We start from the raw sequence: 18,778 nt of genomic DNA, 5'->3' as shown, positions 1-18,778 counted from the left end.
TTTTAACCACTTTAACCATTATTTTATACTTTGGCAGGGCTATTAAAAAATATGAGATATACAAGTTCACAAGCTACGAGCTTGTAGATCTGCTATTTTTTTATATATATTCTAACATTTCTTCATGGGGTTCTGTGGCCAAATAGCCGACATATCATTTTGGGGGTCCTTGACATGAAAAAGTTTGACAACCACTGATATAGCAAGACATTTTTTTCAGAAAACTGTTTAGAAGACATGTGTAGAATCGGCCTCAGGTCTTAATGTCTTAATAGCATTCAGTAGATTCTTGCGTGGGTCCTCTGCATGCTAGACCTCCGCTGCTTGGTTCCGGGTTGTCACAACGCCGGCTCCTTGTCTTGGACCCATGGCTGCATGGCGACCATGCCCCCCAGCAGCTCCAACTGCCCTGGATGGCTAGATCTGGTAGTGGGAAAAGATTGAGTCATTTCATTTGTTAAACACTTCCAACCTGGTGTCCCATTTTAGCCAAAAATGTGCAAAAGAGCTTTTAGATTGCCTATTTTTGTGCAACACCATCATATGACAAGTTTAAAATACGGTATGGCTTAAGTGCTTAAAGGGGAAAACCACCCATTTTCAACATTTTACTATGTCACTAATGTACCTTAGGGCTGTTGTGTGGAAATAATAAAAAAGTCCCCCCATTCTGTGTTTCCTAGAACTGTAATTATGAAAAAAATCATTAACATGGTGAAACACATCTTGATGACATCATCAAGATGTGTTTCACCATGTTAATGATTTTTTTCAGACCTCTAGTTCTAGGAAACACAGAATGGGGGGACTTTTTTATTATTTCCACACAACAGCCCTAAGGTACATTAGTGACATAGTAAAATGTTGAAAATGGGTGGTTTTCCCCTTTAAGAAATAAAGATTCACCCAGAAAACAATATTCAGGCATATACGTATCTTATTTTGCTTATTTTCAACGCAAGATAAATTACATATACGTAAACATATAATCAGAAGATGATATTTATGTTTCTTAGAGCCTAACCTTTTCGTCGCTTAGTGATCTCACAGCCCTTCCCAGAGTAGCCTGTTGGACAAATGCAGTCACACCTGGTGCCTAAAAAGGGAGGACATGATATAATAATCATATCAATTATTATCAACAGCCATATACCATCATTATCACAGTCTGATTCAATATGATGATAAAATAGAAACATTTCGTAAGTGCATTAGTAGCAAGAAAGAAAGATAAATCTATATTGAATGGACAATTCAAAGGAATCAGATATTAACTACTGAGTTATTCTCAAGCTGTAAATAGGCCTCAATGCACGAGCCGGTAAAATCATTTCTCTATCTGGGAAAATGTCGCTTGTTGTATGGAAATGAAAATACTAAACTATAAAGGAGATGTGCACAGCAGAGTGCAGACCTGCACTGGTGCCACAATGACTAGCATACAATAAGAACAAGTGGATCAGGGGTCAACCAACGAGGAGTGGAGTTTGATGATGCAAGACATGCTCTGGGGCAACCTCGCTCTGATATCAGCACAGACTAGGTTTACGCTTCTCAGAGGAGAGGAAGTAGCCTTGCCTCGACTTATAGTCTCCACAATACTACGTTTTAAGTACAACACTATTTTAAGCTAGCCCACTAAGATCTGAGGCTGGTAGAAGCCAGAACTGTTACTTTCCAGGATTTAAATTCCCCCAGAAAAACACAAAAGTAGCAGATCGACAAGCTCAAAGCACGTCAGGGGTAGAGTGGCCGGATGGTAACCGCAAGGTTGCAGTTCGACCCCGGGCTCCCCCAGAGTTAGTGACGAAGTGTCCTTGAGCAAGACACTGAACCCCGAATTGCTCCTGATGTGCTGGTTGGTGCCTTGCATGGTTTCCACCGCCATCGGTGTTTGAATAGGTGAATGTAATGCACAATATATGTAAAGCGCCTTGGATATAAAGGCGCTATAAAATGCACCATTTATTCCAGTTGTTGTTACCTTTTAGAACGGCGATCCCGTTGTTCAGACAGGGAGCGCAGCGGCAGGGGCTGGCCTCCTCCAGGTACTCCGCCAGAGCTCTCTTCATGTTCCTCTTCAGGGTGTCAGCGCTGGAGAAGTCTCTGGGGATCACCAGCTCATACAGCGGCCGAGTCTGATCGGACGGGGAGACGCGTACGTGTACAACTATAAGGCCCAACTATGATTGGTTGCTTTTCTAGTGATTGGTCTTGTCTGTCTATCTTTATATAATTGGTCCTCACTAATGCTCATGGTAAAATACCACTTTATTTTCTACTCGGTCTGTGTCTCATATAGGAGGGCTGTGGGCAGTTCAGAAACCCGGCCACCAGTGACATCATAGTTAGGCAGATTTTTATTTAAACAAGATTTGTTTAAAAAAATATTTAGATTTGTATTATCGTGACAGATGGCTTCCATTTTCGCATTGCAACTTTTCAGGAATAGAAAGCCTGCCGTTTCTATTAGCTTGGATTCCCCATCGATGATGTCACTGGTGGATATACTGAAAACCCACCTATTCCCCGCCTTCAACAGAAAAAACAGTTTTCTGAAAATAGCTGAGAATAGTTGAAGTGGATACACAGCTGCTTCCCCGGTTTTAATGGGTTAATTCAAACCCAGTACCAGTACCATCATGGGAGATATAAACATAAATGCTTCAATGAGGTTTTCACTGATAATTAGCCTCTGCTGTATCAGGAGCATACCGTATATTACCGTACAATCACACAGTAAGTAAGTAAAGCCACCAGCAGCTAATTAATTAATTAGCTTCTGGTGTATCAGGAGAATACAATCACACAGTAAGCAGGAGTAAGCAGGAGTCACTTCCTGGTTTTTAAACAGCTGGTGGATGGAAAATTAAGCTTGCGCACGGCTGCAGCTTGCAGTGTCGGCCAGAAAACCGGAATCGCTTTGCCAATGCTGCAAGTTGCAGCCGCACGCAAGCTTAATTTTCCATCCACCAGCAGTTGGTAAAAACCCAGATACGCCTTTGAGTAAGTGCACAGACAGACAGACAGACAGACAGACAGACAGACAGAGGGTTGAGCTCCTCACCGTTCTGCGAATGAAAGCAGGGTTAAAGCGGATGCCTTCGCCCCACAGCCTCATCAGGTCTGAGGTTGGGAGTGTCTTGGACAACAGTCCAGCGATGGACTCACTGCTACCTCCCCTCACGGTGACAATGAAATCCTCCACCATGCTGCCATGCACTGTATCCTCTGAGGGAGGGAGGGAGGGAGAGGGAGAGAGAGACAGAGACAAAGAGACAGACACGGAGAGACACAGAGATGAAATGAAGCAGTTTACAGATGTTTCAGAAAGACTTCCATCTGCAATTAGAGAACCCATTTGCAATGAAAAGACGTAACAAAATTCTACTTTTCAACACTCTTCTTCATCAGGGTATTCATATCAATGCATACAGTTGAAGATGTTGTAGTATGATAGTATAGGGCGCTAATTTACGGGAAAAAAACACACAAAAAGTTAGAATATGGAAATAGGAGGTTTCTGCCAGACGGTGTAACGTTGTGTTCTCACTTCCCATCTCGTTGAGCAGGGAGTCACAGCCTCCAGCATCCACCCCCGCCGACACGTATACGCCATCAATGTTGGCTCCAACCTTCATGCCTAGCTGAATGCAATCTTTGTAGTAGTCCAATGAGTAGTCTGGAGAAAGAGACGAACAATTACAACCACGTCCACTACACTGTAGACCAGTGGTTCCATTAAACCTTTCAGGTCGAGACCCAAAAGAGAGATTAGACGTTTGCCAGGGGCCAAAACTGGTGAAAATAGCAGATCTACAAGCACACAACGCGTTGCTTCTCACCACGTTGCGAGCTTGTAGACCGGCAATTTTCACTACTTCTTATTACTTCTTCATTTTGTGCTGTCCACGCCACAGACCCCCAGTTGTCCTTGAGGGGGTTCCAGGGGTTCCCCAGCTAAATGATTGATAGCGATTAAATGATTGAGGATGCATTTGCATGGGACAGTCCGAGAGCTCTTGTTTTTTTGTATAATAAATACATTGATTTGTTCCATTCTCCTAATTTCATTTTATACTGAAGTAAGTTTAATTCCTGCGATGACAGTGAGGTGACAATTTAATTTAAAAACTAAAAGTCAAACTAAACAAGGGGTACAATCGGGGGGGGGGGGGGGGGGGGGGTTCGGGCTGGGGGGGGGATCCCCAGTTCAAATAAGGGGGGTTCACGGCCTGAAAAGGTGGAGAACCACTTTATTAAGGCGTGACTTGGCGTGGTCACCTGATTTCTCCAGCTTCTCTTTGTCCAGGACGATGGTGAACTCGTAGTTGCCGCCGAGGCTGGCGTCGGTGACGTAGTGCGTGCCGTAGTCCTTGTAGATCTGCCTGTACTCCCCGTAGAGGTATAGGGAGGGCAGGGCGCGCAGGCGCTGGAGGAACTCCGGGTGCAGCACCAGGTCGTCTGGCTTCAGCACATACTGGGCCAACTCCAGCTCTGCTCTGGCCCACACAAAGCTGTTGGCCTTTTAAGATTGTATTTAAGATTAAAATGATAGACCTTGTGTTTCTATTATTATTATTATTATTATTAAATATATAGCCTATCCTTCCATTCCATCTCCCTTTGAGAACAGTGAGAAAGCACTATTGTTTGTTGACATTCTAACCGCGATACATAACTAATTTGCATACTTAAATGATTGACGTTCAGAGGATTCCTCTCATTCCCCTGGTAACGCTATGAACTGTGGGTAATTTCTTTGCCAAAGTCAGCCAAAGTCAGCATCGATGCTGACTTTGGCAAAGGGTGCATAAAGGGGCGGGGCTGAGCCCTCACTGATTTGACCATTTCAAATGGGACAGCCTTCAAGCCCTTGTAAATGGTAAATGGTGCATTTATATAGCGCCTTTATCCAAGGCGCTTTACATAGATTGTGCATTACATTCACCCATTCACACACACATTCATACACCGATGGCGGCAGAAGCCATGCAAGGTAACAACCAGCACATCGGGAGCAATTTGGGGTTCAGTGTCTTGCCCAAGGACACTTCGACATGTAGACAGGAGGAGCCGGGATTCGAACCGCCGACCCATGGATCATTGGACGACCTGCTCTACCTCCTGAGCCACAGCCGCCCTTGTGGACTTCACATGAACAAGCAGCTAAATCGGTGGATTGGGATTGGGCCTCAGCAAAACAGCCCTCCCCCTATCCACAAGGAGGAGCAGTGCACCAAAGCATTATGGGAATTGTAGTCCAGGAAGTAAGTGAGCCCAGTGTCCATGACATCAGAGACACTGGGCTCACTGCTAAAACACACATAAAGACCCCCAAGAAAGTGTTCTAAATCTTCTAAACTGTCATTTACATTTTTTTTTTTTGCAAAAAGGGTGAAGTGTCCCTTTAAGTACAGTACTTGAGTCCATGTACTTTGTTACTTTGCACCACTGCTGGCATGTCTGCGAAACCTGCACATATTGTAGCTGTGAAGAGAGTGAAGCAAAAACTACAAGCAAACAAAACAAAATCTAAACGAGAAGCCTCACCTTTGAAGAGGCACGCCTGATCTTACTGACCGACTTCTTTTCTCTGCTTTCGTTGTAACTGAAGCCAAACTCAGCTACTTGAGGGATGGCGATGCCAAAAGAGAAGGAGTACGTGCTGCTGTGTGAGATGCTGCTGTCTAGCAGGTAAACAGAGGAAGAGCTCGAAGACTGCATGGTGAAATCATACGAGCCTTTGGTCTGTGGAAGAGTGGGATACAGGCAGTTTGTGGAAGAAGTGCTCACATTCTCTATACTTGAGTAAAAGTATCAATACCGGCAATGTAAAAACACTCCGTTACAATTAATAGCCCGGAATTAAAAAAAGAAGAAGGAAAAAATTACAAATAAAAATAGCAGATCTACAGTACAAGCTCACAATAGCAACACATTGTGAGCTTGTTCTATTATTTTCAAAGGGCCGGAATGTACAGTATGGGTTGGTTGGTCAAGTGGTTAATGTATGTTGTTTTGGTGGGTTGACTTATTTGCATTTTTTTGAGTGGTGCAACCACTCCCTGTATGGAGCTATGTTGAGTGGTGCCCTTACAGAGCTATGTTGAGTGGTGCAACCACTCCCTTATGGAGCTATGTGTGTGTGTGTGTGTGTGTGTGTGTGGGTGGGTGGCTGGCTGGGTGGGTGCCTGCCTGGCTGGGTATGAGCACGAAAACAGCATGGTTGTTTTTCACCACCTGTGCGCAACCTAACACACACAAACACACACGCACATATTAACTGTATATATGATGATTTCGGGTGTGCCAGTACAGTACAGTGACAGTACAGTACAGTAGAGGGTACAGTACTCTTGTCATTAATTGTCACCTGCATAGTGTACTCTTGTCATTAATTGTCACCTGCATAGTGTACTCTTGTCATTAATTGTCACCTGCATAGTGTACTCTTGTCATTAATTGTCACCTGCGTAGTGTACTCTTGTCATTAATTGTCACCTGCGTAGTGTACTCTTGTCATTAATTGTCACCTGCGTAGTGTACTCTTGTCATTAATTGTCACCTGCGTAGTGTACTCTTGTCATTAATTGTCACCTGCATAGTGTACTCTTGTCATTAATTGTCACCTGCGTAGTGTACTCTTGTCATTAATTGTCACCTGCGTAGTGTACTCTTGTCATTAATTGTCACCTGCGTAGTGTACTCTTGTCATTAATTGTCACCTGCGTAGTGTACTCTTGTCATTAATTGTCACCTGCATAGTGTACTCTTGTCATTAATTGTCACCTGCATAGTGTACTCTTGTCATTAATTGTCACCTGCGTAGTGTACTCTTGTCATTAATTGTCACCTGCGTAGTGTACTCTTGTCATTAATTGTCACCTGCGTAGTGTACTCTTGCAGGTTGTAGGGCTTCCTGAACCTGACATCCTGGATGTACTGAGGCAAACAGCTGCCAGCGTAGTATCTGTTGTCCAGCACCACACCCTCCAAGTGACTGTTCAAGGCGTTGATCCTAAAACGGCAAGGTTATTGATTGCTTGAATAGAGTACAGTCAGACATTTGAGCGAAAAAGGATAACACAAAAGATGTCCGGGGGACTTGTTTCCATTGTGGTCCTATCTATGTATAAATGTAAAAAGTGACTGACCCTTTGGCGAGGTTCTCGATGCCCCAGTACTCCTCTGCCTCCTGCCTGCAGGCTTTGTGAATGGGACCGGCGCAGCCTAACTCGTCAGACATGTCCCCGCATTCATCCTCCCCGTTACACCGCAGGTGTCTGGGAATACAGCGGCCTGCAACCACAGGACAGGACGTGGGTGACAGGGAGGGGGAAAAGGGAGCAAAAAGATTGTTCTTAAGTGGTTCCAGGGAAGAAAAAACAAAAAACAAAAACGGGAATGGGTTAAAGATCATAGGTTTTCCTATCTGTTGGGCAGAAACCTCTTATCTCCATATTCTAAGCTATTCTATTCTACAGCCACCTCAAGCAGTTCATTTAATAAAGGCGACTGCAGGCATCCATTCTAGAGATAAACAAGTTGATTATTCTATAAATATGAAACAGTCTGTAAAATTGCTTTCAATTTTGGACTCAAGTACCATAATTCGATTTTATGCTGTCCGTTGAGCTCAGAGCAGCAGATGTTACTTTTTTTCAGAGGGTCAAATGTTCTGTTTGGGGAGAAGCACTTTGCCCCAAAAGTGTGCTTATGTGAGTATTAATTCAGTACTTCATCTCTCTTGGCTAGGGGCAGCCTCTGTAGCTGACCACTAAATGGTTTGTGTTCGGCCCATGGGAGACGATGATACAAGACTGCTTCTTCCCACAAATCTCAATGCTAAAATGTTTGTTCTCCCTCGAGCCAACAACCTAACAAACATGCATTTAGTATTAATATGAAGATAAAGTGTTGTTGTTGTTGATTTCTTTTGCGGTACAAAAATAGCAGATCTAAAACACCTAACACATTGCATTGTGACATGATGTGAGCTGGTAGATTGGCTATTTCCAGTATATAATTACCACAGTGTACCTGTGGTGGTGCACAGGAAGCCCTCACACAGAGGAACAGTGTTACAGGTATACTGGGCTGGAATGGTGCATTCCTCTTCTTCACGGCCATAAAAGTTGCATGGCTCCCCTCCGAACTGAGACGGCTTGATCAGTTTAGCATGGCGATACTGTGTTGGGAATGGAGGGGGGGTTGGGGGGTTGGGGGGCGAAGGATCAGACAGGCGGACAGATTGCAGGACAGAGGTTAACCGCTCCCCCGGCGCACACGTTTCATTTTTTCCCCGCAGGATTCCGGGGTGTGAAGTACCGTTCAGGAAATTACAACAAGCAAAATGACATTAGTGGGGCGTCTTGACGTTGTCACGTCGAGGTTAGTTTGATCTTGCCGGGTCTAAACTGGATTAGACGTGCCGGCAGTACTTTTGGTCGGTACATCAGCAGAAAGTGGTGCCAACAGCCAAGTGGCTTTATCAGCATCATTGAAATGCAGCGCTGGTACCACTATGGGCCACGGGGGGCAAATATATGAATGGCAGTCAATAGACACTGAAGACGTGTCCCTCTTTTATGTGCTCGCCGCTGCACCAGCACAACTGCTGAGCTGCATTGTTTGCCTTGAATCAGTGCTCAGTTGACCAGTTAAACAAGTTGACATTGGTCCCTCGTTACACATGCATACCAATTTGAGGCTTTATAAGCCTTTGGGGTTGTTGTTTTTGCAGCTTGGCAACAAGCTGTCAATGAACAGGGCCTGCAACTATAGTTGTCACTCGTCACTTACTCACTTTTTTCCTATTGGCTAAAGGCCAGCCAATGAGTGGTCGCCAATGACGTCCCATACTCTGAACCAAGCACCCAGAACCGTGGTAGTACCAGGCAGGCATAGATAGACAAAAATTAGATGCCTCATTGGCCGCTGCAGTTCGTTGGAGACATGTCTTCAGCGTAAGACGGAAGTCAAGTGGAAGTGGGGAAGGCATGCTGCGTCACTGGCACTCAAGTGACTACTGGCTTCTGGGTCTTATCAATTCAATCCAAAGGAGCTTTATTGGCATGAGAAAACAAACGTTTACATTGGCAATGGTGCGTCCCTTTCTGTGATGCACCATTATGTTCCTTGGACGCACACGGAAGCTTGGCAAGCTTCCGCTATGCTTCCGCTGAAGCCTCGTTTAATAATCAATATTCATAATTGCACATAATATACCACAGTCAGCCATGTCCTGTTCAAAAACCTCATATCAGAGCCTGGCCTGGGAAGCTTATCACCTCAGAGATTCACATGCAGACACCCCATTGTCTCTTATCCTTTGAGGCTCAGTCATATAGGTGTAAATCAAAACATTGTCTTGATGTATGAAGCCCAGAGATACTTCTGATAAGCAACTGTTTCCTTTCATCTATATGTAAAATAACTCTGAAGCAACAGCTACTAGCTGTATTCAACTCTGTTCTATGCAAAAGTATATATTGTCACTGTAACTCTGAAATAATTCAGTCTTAGCATGCTTGTGGTCAGTCCTGCTGTGGGCCTCCGTGTCCTACGGGCCGGAGGATTCTGTCTTTGTTTGAATAAATACAACACGATGAGACCTTCATCTCTGCCTGCTTTTCTTCTGATGAACTCCATTTCTCTGGTTGGTTAGCGTAAGTGGTGTCTAATATACTGCTTTAACCCATTTTGGGCGGGAACCCCTTTTGGTGTTTCAAGACTTCTGTTATACTTTAGCTATTGAAAAATAGCTAAATACCACAGAATACCACCGAGTGGCGCGCTATGAGCTTGTAGGTCTGCTATTTTTGAAAAATCGTAAAAATGCGGCACAAATCTTTGAATAGGTATATATATTATTTCAGAGCGATACACACGCCCCAGAGCCGAAGGAAGTGTCTACCTTGTTATGCCTACGGTACCAAGCCCCCAGAGCGTCTGGGAAACTGTGAAGCTGCTCTGCCCTACTGGCCAAAGCTGGAAGTGCAGGCGGGACTATACCTGCACGAGCAGGTATAGTCCTTCATGGGTTCCAGCTAAATCATTGATAGTTAGGAAACAAATGGACCTTCACAGGTTTTTAACTCAGAGAGTGTATACAAATGGAACCAAATGGACCCGTAACAGTTTGTATACATGGATATCTTTTGTTTTTGTCGCATTCCTGAGCCAATAATTGAATGACCATCAGTGGTTCCCTATAGAGACCCAAATAAACTCCTTTGTGTCTCCATAGGGAACCACCACTGGTCATCAAATTATTTGTGAGAACCACATTAATACTCAAAGTACTACTACTTGTACTACTCAAATACTACTCAAAGCTTGAAATTGTCGGTGCAACCACACTGGCAATTTCCCAGAATTGCGACTTTCTAGATTATTATTATTATTACTGGGGCGACTGTGGCTCAGGAGGTAGAGCAGGTCGTCCAATGATCCATGGGTCGGTGGTTCGAATCCCGGCTCCTCCTGTCTACATGTCGAAGTGTCCTTGGGCAAGACACTGAACCCCAAATTGCTCCCGATGTGCTGGTTGGTACCTTGCATGGCGGCTTCCGCCGCCATCGGTGTGTGTGAATGGGTGAATGTAATGCACAATCTATGTAAAGCACCTTGGATAAAAGGCGCTATATAAATGCACCATTTATTATAGGCTTAGGAATGCGACAAAAACCAAATAATATCCATGAATGAATTCAGGTCTCCATGGGGTGGGTATTAATCGATAGGAAAAAAAACATTTTGGGGATGAACTATATCCCTTCCAGGGTTTGGCCAGGTGTGGCCCCGCTCTGCTCACCCTCTTCTTCTGACAGATGTCACAACGTGACCACGGGCTCCAGGCTGACAGGACACAGTCCACTGGCTGGACGGTAACTCTGGCCTCCTGGCTGCTGGCTGGGGCTATGGCAACATGACTGAAACTTTTAGACCAAAGAAAAAACATTTTATTTTTTTTATTTTACAGAGTTTTAACTAAACGGTGCAGATTCCTGGAAAAGTATAGGCCTATACCTAACGTTTTATTGGACCAGTCTAAGTTACAGTATAGTTTTGTTTTTTGTTAATGCATAATAAGTAATACAATTACAGGGAGCAGTATCAACTTCACAGATCATTGTGTAAAATGAAGTATCCAAGATCAAATAAAATGAGAATCCACATAATACTTGCTTTTGCTTAATTAAACAGCTGTATGATGGCCGATCAAGCAATTCATTCTGAGCTTGTATACATATAGGCTACCGTATTTTCAGCACACGATACATCATACTTATAGTAAAACTCCTGGGGCATCACGTCACACACACAACATAAGCTCAGATCCGTTGCATTCTAAACACAAAACAAGTTGCATTCTTCCTACCTTAGCAGTGTCAAGCTGAAAGCAAAGTGGAGGAGGCAGCGAGGAGATGCATTGATCGGGCACCTCGGGCTCCCTACAGAGAGCATGGTGCTGTGTTGTTGTGTCTGACAGTGAATGAGCACACACAGCAGTGTACTCACTGCTCAGCTGTGTGTGTGTGTGTGTGTGTGTGTGTGTGTGTGTGTGTGTGTGTGTGTGTGTGTGTGTGTGTGTGTGTGCGTGTGTAAACAACGGCTAATAATCAATATAGCGTCCAGGAAGGGCATGGAGTGGACCCTCTGCTGCTATTCAGTATAGCCCAGGCTGAGAGACAGTGGTGGAATAGGTATTCACATTTGATGTACTTTTAAGGCCTACTTTTAAGTAAAAGTAGGCCTATAATAATACTGCAATGTACTGTATATAAATACTTTACTTGAGTAAAAGTACAAGTATTGGTTTCAAAATGTGCTTAAAGTAGCAAAAGTAGAAAGTACTCATTATGCAGAATGGGCCGTTTCATAAGGTGTCATTATGTATGAAATGTATTGAATTCTTGTAAATAGCAGATCTACAAGCATTGCGGAGCGTTGTGAGCTTGAGATTGTCTATTTTCAAATAGCCAAAGTTTAAATAGGGCTGAAATGGTTAATATATGTTTTCTTTTTATATATAATAATTCAAATATACAACGTTTTCAAATAATTGTAGTGGAGTAGTTAGTAGTGGAGTAAAAAGTACAATATTTGCCTCTGAGATGCATTGGAGCAGAAGTTAAAGTACAGAAAATTGTAAATACTTAATAAAAAAAACCCTCTTTAAGTACAGTATTGAGTACATGTATTTAGTTACTTTCCACAACTGCTGGGAGAGACCCAGAGCTGAAGACCAAACACTTGCGGATATTATAAATTATTAAGTGATATGTGTTCAAGTTAACTCAACCTCTGTGTTGACATACTGCCGTCTGGAGACAGGCCTGTATGGACCTCACTCCCCAAATGAAAAAACAAACATACATACAGATAAATAAATCAATGGACATTTGAGAAATCCATCCTTTATGGTAAACAGCTGACTCTTCAGTAGCTGTCTGCTTGATGTGAATGAGTTATCTAAATCTTGTTATTCATGAATAAAATAATTCATGTAATTTACATCTAATGTAATTTAGAGATGCTTCAGTTTAAAACTTTAGGGGAACGAATCATCCTAATCTTTTGATATTTCTGGGAAAAACTGAACAAACATCACAGCGTTGCCGAAAGCTTTGCAAACAAAAGATTCCCGTTACAGACTTGTTGAGGCAAATGTTTATATGTTTCATTGACCTCTAGTGACTTTGGACAATACAGAATCAAACAACTGTGCCATCCAGTGAAGAGAAGAGCTGCAAAATAATACGTCTACTGTTAAACAGTATCAATCCCAGTAGTTAAAGGTCACACCAAGAATGAACTACTATAACAATGACCTGACCATCCAAACTGAAGAAGGATAATGCTCTCAAATTCCCAACAGCTAAAAGGGACTATTATTATTATTATGTAGGCCTAAACATGTTAAAAGTGATTGACTTGATCAATGTGATGCCCAATTCTTGCGCCTTTCTTATATTATTTGACAAATTTGGCCAATGTTTCACCAGTTGTTATAGTATAGTTTGTTGATTACTTTTGATCCAGTAATGGTCTTTTCTTTCTTTCATGTGGGGACCACTGCCCCCCACAGGTTGAGAGCTGTGGTCAGATGAGTTTCTAGTGGGCCCCATGGTCCAGAACTAACCTGACTCCGCCAGATGGAAGAGACGCTTGCTTCACAATCACTTTGGTTTCACAATCAGCCTGGGCACACTTGAACTTCCATGCGCGGCCAAAGGAAGCTGTCTTTTGCGCCATTTCCGGGTTTTTAGACAGCTGGTGGATGGAAATGAAGCTCCAGCGGCAGAATGCCGCTGCGGCAAGCTTTTCCGGGAATCTGGCCGACGCGGCAACCTGCCGCGTGGGTGGAACTTCTTTTCCATCCTTCCATCCACTAAAAACCCGGAAATGACGCAAAAGACAGCTTCTTCTGTCCGCGCATGGAATCTTAGGTGTGCCCAGACCCAATGTACTTCCATCTGGGATCTCTAGCTGTAACCCAATCGCTGAAAAAAGTCATCCCCTTTTTCAAAGTACTTGGCAGGTGATCGTCTGTCAATCATATTGACGTGTCTACATGACGTATGGTAGCTGCGCTAGCAGGACAGTAAACAACCCCCGCGAACGACAAAAGTGTTAACAAACGGCTGTCCCACTTTCGGAATCTGTCATCCATCTTGGATCTCTCCTCGGTTGTAACTGCGCAACAGCAGCCCTGGCGGTCAGGGTTGCGCAGCCAGTTGCACTCATTGGGGAAGACGAGGAGAGATCCAAGATGGTGGATGACAGAAAGAGTGGATCAAAACACCTTTTTGATTGAAAACTACGAACCTATGAGTTTTAAACGCTGGACGCAGGCCGACCTGACAAGTGGGGCACCCGGGTAAGCACCTTAGATTTTGCATTTGTACGTTGAGAGCAATTCTAGGTCCGGGGAGAACAATCCTCTGAACCAATATGACAGCTTAGACTCTCGTAGATTGAAAATGTCAGGTGGTGTCAGGTTAGTCCAGAACACTGGGTTAGGTCAATGGATGATAGTGTTTAACGTTCCTGGTCCAGAACCACTGGGTTCCATAAATGGATGACAGACAGTGTTGATATAATATTATTGTAATACATAACGTTCCATGAATCAATGAATGCGTGAGGACGGAGGGGGAAGTGGGATTCACATGGTTTCTTTTATTGGTGACTGAACAGTGGGATGATGAGTACAGTGAACGGGGGAGGGAATATACGTACAAAAAAGTCCCTTTTCTGTTTTTCATGGCAATCCTTGAATTCCATAAATAAAATTTACAAAATATTACGGACTATTTTTTGCGTTCTTCTTCTTACAACAAGCAGGGTTACAGTTATCATCTCCATCGTCAGGTCTAGAAGTAAATAGTGATGTCTCTATTATTTCATGATATAAAGTTGTCGCCTTTTGGCCATTTTTCTTTTTTTTTTTTCTCTTTTTTGTTGTCTCAGTGGAGCGGGCCTAAAAATATGCCCCGAACAACAGCTGCCTTTTGTTCCTTGTTTACATTGACCGGACGAGAGGAAACAGTGAATTCGACAACAACAACAAAAAAATGACAGAAAATAAAAGAGGGCATAAAAAAAAAACCTGTACAACTGATAAGGCATCGAGATGCAATATAAGAGTCTCTGGGGCGTATACTGTATCTAGGTGTTAAGTCTTATCAGGTCAGTACTACTAGGGGCTCATTTCATTGGTTCACCCGGGTTAGGTGAGCACTGAGCAGTAGGTCCGCATGGCATTTAGATTAGAAAGCAATCCGTGAAGGAAGGGACCACCATTTTGTCAATCTACAACAGAGGGTCTTCAACGTTTTTCAGGCCAAGGATCCCATAGCTGGGAGAGAGATGAAGCAAGGACTCCCGCACTCCACACTACATATTGGATTCATGTTAAATGTGTATTTTCAGACATTTAACCAATACCCTATTGGCCTGAATATAAGACCATGTTTTTTTCAAATGGAAATATATCCAAAAAAAATCACACCCGTGTGAACTGAGTGGTGTAATATAGCCTGTCTGTCGTAATGAAATCATGTCTGACGTAATGAAATCACACCCGGGTGATCAGGGTGAACATAGCAACCATGCTAATTTTTTCTGCACAGACTAACAAAGCCAGTTGTAGGAGTGGTTTACACCACTCAAAAATCATGTCTGACGTAATGAAATCACACCCGGGTGAACAGGGTGAACATAGCAACCATGCTCATTTTTTCTGCACTAACAAAGCCAGTTGTAGGAGTGGTTTACACCACTCAAAAAACGGGGTCGTATTAAAATTGGGGACTAGACTACTTGCCATTCAATGTTCTTTTCCACAAATGAGTCTTGGAAAGTGGGGGGGCTTCTTATAATCAGAGTCGTCTTATATTCGGGACAAACGGTACTTTACTTTAAACAACACTTTTTAAAGCTTGACCTTCTGCTCGGTACTTGGTCAGCCCTGTTCTCCCTGTAGACCAAACCTATTTGCCGACAATAGCCAACAGAGCTTGTAGATATGGTATTTCCGGTTAATGTCGCCATCACACGAGGACTTCCGGCCCCCCTGCAGTATCTCTGAGGACCTCTATTTGGTCCCGGACCCTCTGTTGAAGACCCCTGATCTACAATATCTAAAAACAAGGACGTGTAGGAAACCATTCTACTGTGTTTTTTTAGTCATGTTTATGTGTCCCTTTAATGATTATTTCTCCCTTTCGTCTGTGGAGTTCATCAAAAACATGTTAGACGGATACAGCAGGCATCGCTTGGAATGATTATGTAACACAGATTCACAGCTCTTTATGTCACAGGCCAACCAGAAACGCACTCAGACACTAAGAGGTCGGCGTTGTTCCTCTTTCAGAAAATAAAACCACATTAAATTGGCAACAATAAGCAAAGCAAACATCCAGATGTTGAAAACAGAGGTGCTGGTAGGGCATTGCTTTGAGAACCACAGGTACTGCAGATGTCGGCGTCTAAGAGGCAGAGAGCTATCGTGTGGCACCCGAGGCTCAGGTGAGGGAAATGAGGAGATATCTTATTTACAAAATATATGTTTTGGCAAAAGTGATTTTTCAATATTGATGCCTCAGCGAACCGCTTCGATGTCTCTTAAGGTCTCAGTGTCGTCAACTAAAGAGTTTGCAGCTTACAAAATAAGAGGGTGTGTGGGCCTGGGGGAGAGGGGGTGTGTATTTTAGATGTCTTCCGAGTTCAAAGGGACGCCGTAGTAGAGGACAGGGTTCTGTCCCCCTCACAGTTGAGGGGGACAGAGGGACGCCGTAGCCCGTAGTAGAGGACAGGTTTCTGTCCCCCTCACAGTTGAGTCCGCTGGATCCACAAACAAAGTCTGTTCATGCAAATGAGAGCAAATCCAGAAAACTTTTGGCAAATCCATCCACTACACAGCAGTCTGCATGGCGGCCACCAGCAAAGTGAAGCTTAACAACACACAGTGTGGACACACGCACGCGTACGCAAACAAACGCAAAACACACACACACACACACACACACACACACACACACACACACACACACACACACACACACACACACACACACACACACACACACACACACACACACACACACACACACACATACGCGCGCGCACACAACGGCAAAATAATTTGGATCCTCCATGTCACTACGGCCAATGAAAAGTCTCATCACACATACAGTACATGGTCACATGTCACATGACAGAGGTCACGACCTTCCTGTACGTCTGTGTTAGGGTCAAAAAGCAACAGAAAAAAGGTCACTTCCTGGTTCAAGGTCCCCCCAACTGGAGAACACGGCCAAAGGCTGTGGTCTCAGGAAGGAGAGCCAGTTCACGATGGAACTGAACTGCCAATGTTTCCTTAATGACAATACAGAACATGTCTGTGTGATCCAGCTGTGAGAGATGCGCTCGTCCATTATAGTCACTCATCCCTTTCCAGTAAAGCGCTTGCTGTCCTCCCCACTCTCCTCTTCTCCTCTCCTCTCCTCTCCTCTCCTCTTCTCTTCCCGATGAGCCTTGTATCTAGGCCACGAGGCGTTCCATCCCCTGGAAGAGACAGCAGCAGGCATGCATGGCTTCAATCCTGTGTCTACTACATGTGCAGTTATGAACACTGGCCACCGGGTGGCAGCGTTGTGCCTTCTTCACTGTGAATGCGGCGCTACTGTTGATTGGATGACGCAAGGGGGCACAACGCAGAAAAGCCTTAAACTAAGCCAAGGCTCTTCCAACTGGCAGCGAACCACCGAGCCGCAAGGGCAAAGGAGACACAGTGACAAATGACAAATTATAAATAAGCATACAGCCAGGGAAATGAAATTAAAAAAAATATATATATCACCCAGGAAACAACGTGGAATGATGAAGCAAAGCTGAGGAGTGCCAACATACATACAGTACACAACCATGAGATAACAAGATGACAGAGAGGAACAGAGGGAGGGAGCAACAGAGAGCAGAGAAGAGAGAGAAGAGGAGAAGAAAAGACAGGGAAGGAAGATGAAAAGAGGAAAGAAGAAAAGGCGGTAACACAGACTGAGCAGCTACACTATTGATTATCTTCAAAGCGATTATTCGATCAAATTACTTTTTTCAAGAAGCGTGTGTGGATTTCGTATTCTTTTTATATTAACGAAACAATGAGCAACAGCTTTAATTCATACCCTGTCGCACAAAGGTGCATGCAAAAATAGTTAAGGCCTGTTCATTCATAGTTTTTGGTGAAGAGGTGACTACAACTACAACATGACGTCACACGACTCATGCCTATGTGGACTATGAATAGGCCTTAAGTTTGATTAACTGTTGCACCCCTACCCAGAATGCGCTGCTCTCTAGCTGTCTTCTTGTGGACAGGTGTGGTCTTCAGGGGGATCAGGTGGAACTTCACAGGGCAGTGGGGACACAGTCCTGGGGACAGTGGGCTCCTCCTGGTGAGAGAGACATTTTCACATTAAAGGGATATTTCACTTTAAAAAATGATTTGGGTCATTTTATCAGATTAACTGTTTTTCATATAATACAAAATGGCGAGTGACCTAAGGGTCAGAGGTCAAAAGTAAGAAAGTTGTTCGGCATGAGGAGACACATATGTGTATCAAAGTTTTATTGCTGACGGTCAAGCGGTTCATGAGATATGCACGTTCAAGGAGAAGGAGAAGAAAAAAACAGACAAAAACAATAAGGGACCAAGTCCCTTCGGGAAACTGCTTGGTCCCTTATATATTTGAAGGAAGGGTGTTTTTGATAACATGGTTAAAATGGAGTGGGGCGGGGCAGCTAAAATGAATATCAAATATCTAAATACTGAAACAACACAAAAGCCTGAGTAGACGATGAAATTAAAAACAAAAACAAATATACAAACAAACAAACAAAAAAAGGCTGAACCTGCCTTTATGTCTGAACGGTCAGTCCTCGTCTGAGACACAGAGCATGTAGACAGGAATGATGCCATCTTATAATGAGGACCAAATTATACTGTATGACGATAGCTTGAAAATTGACTAAAAGCTCCTTTACGTCAACCCATCAATACGGAGGTATACGTCTGATCTTATTGGCGTGGCTTGACGAAGGGAACTCACCGATTGGTCGTCCTTGGTGGCGTTGGGCGTGGCCTCTGGGTCTACAGGGGACAGGTCGCTGCCCTGGGAGGGGGGGCAGTCTGTGTGGGGGTCGCTGCCCTGGGAGGGGGGGCAGTCTGACGAGGAGCTCTGCTGTGGAGCTGGTGTTGACGCTGCAC

The 18,778-nt window shown here is 43.9% G+C and overlaps 2 protein-coding genes across 2 annotated transcripts in view; both read right to left on the bottom strand.

The window, feature by feature from the left end:
• On the bottom strand, positions 1 to 11,472 carry c8b (complement component 8, beta polypeptide; the record flags this gene model as incomplete). Its single annotated transcript, XM_079529215.1, has 12 exons — positions 1 to 423; positions 1,025 to 1,096; positions 1,985 to 2,138; positions 3,068 to 3,231; positions 3,554 to 3,682; positions 4,285 to 4,525; positions 5,554 to 5,751; positions 6,889 to 7,021; positions 7,158 to 7,302; positions 8,044 to 8,191; positions 10,820 to 10,943; positions 11,387 to 11,472. 12 exons carry the CDS (start codon positions 11,470 to 11,472, stop codon positions 269 to 271), a joined length of 1,749 nt encoding a protein of 582 aa, XP_079385341.1. The 3' UTR covers positions 1 to 268.
• Positions 11,473 to 16,643: 5,171 nt separating this feature from the next.
• Positions 16,644 to 18,778, bottom strand: part of LOC306943009 (disabled homolog 1-like) — a 52,858-nt gene continuing 50,723 nt past the window's right edge. The window contains exons 14-16 of the mRNA XM_079529214.1: positions 18,621 to 18,772; positions 17,851 to 17,963; positions 16,644 to 17,079 (exon numbers count right to left, since the gene is read on the bottom strand). Coding sequence (XP_079385340.1) covers positions 17,868 to 17,963; positions 18,621 to 18,772 — 248 coding nt within the window. The 3' untranslated portion in view covers positions 16,644 to 17,079; positions 17,851 to 17,867. The remainder of the gene's footprint in view (positions 17,080 to 17,850; positions 17,964 to 18,620; positions 18,773 to 18,778) is intronic.

The sequence above is a fragment of the Electrona antarctica genome (genome assembly GCF_951216825.1).
Source record: "Electrona antarctica genome assembly, chromosome: 19".
Taxonomy (NCBI): Eukaryota; Metazoa; Chordata; class Actinopteri; order Myctophiformes; family Myctophidae; genus Electrona; species Electrona antarctica.
This window is presented reverse-complemented; position numbering and strand designations above follow the sequence as displayed.